The sequence below is a fragment of the Littorina saxatilis genome, linkage group LG9 (genome assembly GCF_037325665.1).
Source record: "Littorina saxatilis isolate snail1 linkage group LG9, US_GU_Lsax_2.0, whole genome shotgun sequence".
NCBI classification, from domain to species: Eukaryota; Metazoa; Mollusca; class Gastropoda; order Littorinimorpha; family Littorinidae; genus Littorina; species Littorina saxatilis.
In genome coordinates this window covers 50,226,489-50,233,099 of record NC_090253.1, presented here as the reverse complement: position 1 = coordinate 50,233,099, position 6,611 = coordinate 50,226,489, and the positions used below count along the sequence as shown (strand labels likewise).

Below are 6,611 nucleotides of genomic sequence, written 5' to 3'. Positions count from 1 at the left end.
GTGAGAGTTCCTGGGAATGATATCCCCGGAAGTTTTTTCTTTTTTTCGATATATATCTTTGATGACGTCATATCCGGCTTTTTGTAAAAGTTGAGGCGGCACTGTCACACCCTCATTTTTAAATCAAATTGATTGAAATGTTGGCCCAGCAATTTTCGACAAAGGCCGGACTTCGGTATTGCATTTCAGCTTGGTGGCTTAAAAATTAATTTATGACTTTGGTCATTAAAAATCTGAAAATTGTAAAAAAAAATAAAATTTTTTAAACGATCCAAATTTACGTTTAACTTATTCTTCATCATTTTCTGATTCCAAAAACATATAAATATGTTATATTTGGATTAAAAACAAGCTCTGAAAATTAAAAATACAAAAATTATTATTAAAATAAAATTTCCGAAATCGATTTAAAAACAATTTCATCTTATTCCTTGTGGGATCCTGATTCTAAAAACATATTGATGTGTTATGTTTGGATTAAAAACACGCTCAGAAAGTTAAAAAGAATAGAGATAAAGAAAAGCGTGCTATCCTTCTCAGCGCAACTACTACCCCGCTCTTCTTGTCAATTTCACTGCCATTGCATCGAGCGGTGGACTGACGATGCTGCGAGTATACGCTCTTGCTGTAAAAATGCAGTGAGTTCAGTTTCATTCTGTTAGTTCGACAGCTTGACTAAATGTTGTAATTTCGCCTTACGCGACTTGTTTCTTTATCTATTTCTTTGCTACTTTTTTCCCTTTCTTTTTTTCTTCCTTTTGAACTTCCTTTTTTCGGTGCACAAAGAACATTTTGTATCTAAGTATCCTACCGTATCCGTTGTTGGAGGAAGAATCTCCGATATGGAATGTCCAACCGTTGGAGTTGCCAAGGGAAAACGTGATCTCGGCTTTGGTCCGGTCGGACCTGTTGAAGGTCAGTTTGACCACTCCCTGCATGTGACAGCCACAGGTCCCCTTGTTCTTTGTAGGAGTGGTCAGTGCAGACACCCAGGAGATGCCAGGGCCGATTTTGCTGTCTCCGGTGACAAGGTCAGCTTTAAAGTCTGTGTACAAACATTTGAATACAGACTGCAGTTAGATCATATTGTACACAAAAGACACGAGTGTACGTGGGAGTTTCAGGCCGTGAATGAATAAGAAGAAAGAAGACAGAAGAAAGAAGGAAGAAGAAGAAAGAAGAAGAAGAAGAAAAACAACAACAACGACATCAACAACAACAACAACAACAACAACAACGACAACGACATCAACAACAACAACAACAACAACAATAACAACAAGTCGCGTCAAGCGATATCAAAACATTCAGTCAATCTGTCGGCCTAAAACTAAAACATCAACACTGATGTCATCAGCGTGTCATCACCCAAACTAAAGACAGTAAGGCTTGGCTTTTCCCATACCCGAACACCGCGACGGATTGCGTTTGTCTGTATGAAGTATGTTAACGTAGTACCTGATTACCGACTGTCTTTAATTTTGAGCACATTTTTGGAGTAAACGTATTTTACCAAAGATTGCTTGACCAAATTTTAATCAATTGGGTTAAAAAATGAGGTCGTGACAGTTCAACCCCAACTTTCAATAACACCGTCATCAAAGATATGTATCGAGAAAATTAAAAAGAAAACGGTCATGTGGTATCACTTTGGAGAATTCGTGTAAAGGGTCATGAAAAACGTTCTAGTAATGTCTCTGAATTGCTCAACACATATATTAAGTCAAAACTTGACTAAATGTAAAAAGAAAGAAAGAAGAAAGAGAACATTTAAGAAAGAACCTAAGTAGAAATAAAGAAAGAAAGAAAGAAAATAGGAAGAAACAAATGAAAGAAAGAAAATGTATGGAAAAAGAAAATAAAGGTCGAACAAAAAAAGGAAGAACGAGAGAGACATAGAAACAACAAGCAAAATAACGACAAAAGACAAATACAGACAAAACAAACAAACAAACAAACAAGTTTTAAACAGGCAATTAAACTATCAAACAAAATATCAAAGAAGCCCATAATCAATCAAACAATAAACGAAAACTAGTAAACAAACAATACAAAACACAGGACACATACTTCAACACCAAATTCCGAAAGAAAACAAGGTTTTTTTAAAAGTCAAAACGTAGAGAAACAGAACTGAGAAGGCACATCAAGTGAAAAAGAATATTTAATCAAACTTTCCTTTGCATTGTGCAATTAATTTCGTAGGCTGACAGCTGTGTCAATCTGTGAAATTCATTCAACAAAAATAAAGCACAAACTTTTTTTTAAAATCTGGATAGAAAATGGACAGTCTGTCATTTGTTTGCTGTGTGGATTAGTAAAAGGGTGCCCTGATCCAATTAAAAAGCTTGAACAAAATGTTGATGGTGTCCATGATTGGAACACGGTAGATAAGATAATTATGTTAAAGACGATAACATTTTTTAAAAATGACAAAACGAGACGTAACTTGTAAATGGGTCATTCTGTTTTTTCTTTCTTTTTTTATCATTCAAAAAAGAAGAAGAAAGCAAAACAACAACAACGTTCCAGTAAATTACTGTTTTTGATTAAAGAAGTTAATCAAAATGAAAAAAAGGAAAGAGAAAATATATATCTTGCCCAACCTGAAGCAAATACTGCCGTCACAGACAACGCTAGAATCACTACGAAAGCCATGACCGTTGATTCTTTTTTAGTTGAACAGCTGCACACACAAAAATTTAAAAAACCTAATTCAATAAAGTTAACCCTTTCTTAACTGACTACCGGACGGAATAAATCTGGATTTGGGTCCGTCAATAAAGCTATAAATTTTACATGTGTGTGTGCGCGTACGTGTGTGTGTGTGTGTGTGTGTGTGTGTGTGTGTGTGTGTGTTTGAATGTGTGTGTGTGTGTGTGTGTGTGTGTATGTACGTGTGGGTGTGCGTGCGTGCGTGCGTGTGTGCGTATGGGTGAGTGTGTGTGTGGGAGTGGGTCTGTATGTGTGTGTGTGTGTGTGTATGTGTGTGTGTGTGTGTGTGTGTGTGTGTGTGTGTGTGTGTGTGTGTGTGTGTGTGTGTGTGTGTGTGAATAGAAAATAATAGAATGATCGTTAATTCTTTTCTAGTTGAACAGCTGCACAAAAAGAGTAACAAATCAGTCAGACCCTAATTCAATTAAGTTAACTCTTTCTTTATTGAAAACTAGCATTCAGGGCCCGGCTTCGCCCGTGTTGGCCTCAAAAGCAGTGACAGGCATATGCTGCCCACTGAGAGTGTCACAAATTATATTCAATTCCTACTTACATGTTTTTTTATGGAATGAGTTGCCTCCCTTTCTTGAGAAAATTCCAGATAATTGACCAGCAGGTTCAACTGATAATGCTACACCCTTAGATGCGGTGTGTTGGTATGATAAGAGTTACCTCCTGTCTATGGAGAACAAAGTAAGAGTTACCTCCCTTAGATTCTAGAAATTTCTGTAACTGTCCAGTTAATCTTTTTTCTTCATTTCTTCCCCTTATAGGAGCCATACGGAGTCTCTAATATGCCTGGCATTGTGCTTGCTACAGGCGAACAGTAGGCACTAACCTGGCCTTGCACTATATAGGCTGTATTCAATAAAGGGGAGGTCCATAATCTGATAAAGGAACCAATGAATCAAGAAACTAAAACCCAGGTGCACATCTACGGCTCCTAGGGAGTGTGCATGCACACTATCTTGTTCCTGCCTCTTGCCATCTCAGAGGTATGGCGACCACAGACAGACAGACAGACAGACAGACACACACACACACACACACACACACACACACACACACACACACACACACACACACACACACACACACACACACACACACACACACACACACACACACACACACACACTTACATCCATTTTTTTTATATAGAATAGATGAAAATCAGAAGACTATACCGGACAGAATAAATGGGGATTTTGGTCCGTCTATAAAAATTAAAATCTGCAGTCGGAGCAGAGTTTTGGCTCGGAATTTTGCTAGACAGGCTGAGTTACTTACTGTAGCCTTTCACAAACGAAGCCGGATATACAGGCCATGCAGTCGTTGCTCGCTACGCGAGAAAAGATGGTAGCCGCCCAGCTGCCAATCCGATTGGCTGTCCATGGCTGTTTACCGACCAGTGCAGGCGACCTTTTCGGTATCAACCAATGGTGTTTAATTCTTGAGTAGCTAGCCATCAAACCGTTTCATATACACTCTCGTTTCTTAGCTCCGCGAGCGGCTAGCCGCAAGAATATCTCGCCTTAAAGAAACACGCATCATGTCAGTTGGATCAAGGAACCATCTATATCCGGCGAATGAGCTGTGTCATGAATATCAAGGGAGGTTTCTGATACGAAAACATTTGACAGGTAGGCGAGCGAGCTGAGAATCTTTTGTCTGACTTAAAGATTCTTAGGTATTGGCCAATTAGCACACAAACTGGCGGCATATGAGACTGTCACCGTAGAAGTGAAGTCTACCGAAACTGCCTGTGGGCTAACACGGTCATATCTAGGGTGGTTTATAGTGGGATTCTGCCTGGATTTCCACTAGGCAGAATCAAGCCTCTCCTCGTGTGAGTCACATAATGCATGACCTCCATGGAGAGGCTGGTGGCACTAGACTCCAGCCCTTCATCGACGAAGCCGAGGACAGAGGCAATTCGGGGGGATGACCCGTCTCTCTCCAGACTGGCATTTCGTCATTTATATTTTTAAAACATAATAAAGGCGTTTCTAACAAGCACGTTTTAGTAAGGCGACGAATCGTATTCACAGATGAATATATATTACAACACAAGTAGTGCCTCGTTAAACATGAAATACGCTCCCGAAACCCATGTAGTACGCAGCGTATATTCACCTCCTCAGCTAACAGAGACAAAGAAGCAGGTCATGGGATAAACTGCAATAAGTATAGTCTCAATAAAAGGTTCATACTTACCGAATATATATTACAACACAAGTAGTGCCTCGTTAAACATGAAATACGCTCCCGAAACCCATGTAGTACGCAGTGTATATTCACCTCCTCTTTTCTTTATTTGGTGTTTAACGTCGTTTTCAACCGTTCAAGGTTATATCGCGACGGGGAAAAGGGGGGATAGAGCCACTTGTTAATTGTTTCTTGTTCACAAAAGCACTAATCAAAAAATTGCTCCAGGGGCTTGCAACGTAGTACAATATATGACCTTACTGGGAGAATGCAAGTTTCCAGTACAAAGGACTTAACATTTCTTACATACTGCTTGACTAAAATCTTTACAAACATTGACTATATTCTATACAAGAAACACTTAACAAGGGTAAAAGGAGAAACAGAATCCGTTAGTCGCCTCTTACGACATGCTGGGGAGCATCGGGTAAATTCTTCCCCCTAACCCGCGGGGGGGACACCTCCTCAGCTAACAGTGACAAAGAAGCAGGTCATGGGATAAACTCCAATAAGCATAGTCTCAATAAAAGGTTCATACTTACAGACTCTTCCAGGCGAGTGTCAGAAAGACAATACAAGCATGCTAATTTATATAGTAAACTAAGGAATTAATCCTGAAACTTAGAGGTGTGGACAAAGATGATATCAGGGTCGCTGTTTTACGCACTCACAACAGGAGCCTGCATCCAATGGTAATTAAAACAAGTCGGATCCGGGATATACGTGTATATATATATATATATATATATATATGTGTGTGTGTGTGTGTGTGTGTGTGTGTGTGTGTGTGTATGTGTGTGTGTGTGTGTATGTGCGTGTGTGTGTGTATGTGTGTGTGTGGGCGTGTGTTTGTGTGGATGTGTGTGTGTGTGTATGTGTATGTTTATGTGTGTGTGTGTGGATGTGTGTGTGTGTCTATGTGTGTGGGTGTGGGTGTGTGTGTGTTTGTGTGGATGTGTGTTTGTGTGGATGTGTCTGTGTGTATGTGTGTGTGTGTGTGTGTGTGTGTGTGTGTGTGTGTGTGTGTGTGTGTGTGTGTGAGGCATTAAGTGCAATGCAAGCTGGCAGGAAATGACCGATAAATCGTATCTTATCTATCAAAATCATGAGCACCCCATGACATACGAAGGTGTCAAACATGGAACAGCATCAGTTTACACAATCTGCACTATCTATTCATTATTAATCCACAGTGTTTTTTACATTTAGTCAAGTTTTGACTCAATGTTTTAACATTGACTGGGAATCGAGACGAGGATTGTGGCGTGTGTGTGCATGTGTGTGTATGTGTGTTTAAAGAGATTCCAAGAAAAACCGGCACGGTTGGCCTAGTGGTAAGGCGTCCGCCCCGTGATCGGGAGGTCGTGGGTTCGAACCCCGGCCGGGTCATACCTAAGACTTTAAAATTGGCAATCTAGTGGCTGCTCCGCCTGGCGTCTGGCATTATGGGGTTAGTGCTAGGACTGGTTGGTCCGGTGTCAGAATAATGTGACTGGGTGAGACATGAAGCCTGTGCTGCGACTTCTGTCTTGTGTGTGGCGCACGTTATATGTCAAAGCAGCACCGCCCTGATATGGCCCTTCGTGGTCGGCTGGGCGTTAAGCAAACAAACAAACAAACAAAAAGATTCCAAGAAGACTACTGGACCGATCTTTAAAAAAAAACGTTAGACACAAATTCTTCCAAAT

The 6,611-nt window shown here is 40.2% G+C and overlaps 1 protein-coding gene across 1 annotated transcript; it reads right to left on the bottom strand.

Moving 5' to 3' along the window:
• Positions 1–827: 827 nt before the first annotated feature.
• LOC138976367 (uncharacterized) lies at positions 828–5,585 on the bottom strand (the record flags this gene model as incomplete). The annotated part of the gene is given in 3 exon segments (XM_070349224.1): positions 828–1,045; positions 2,607–2,686; positions 5,466–5,585. Coding segments are annotated over 2 exon segments (270 nt in total), but the record flags the coding sequence as incomplete, so codon positions are not given.
• Between the last annotated feature and the right edge of the window lie 1,026 nt (positions 5,586–6,611).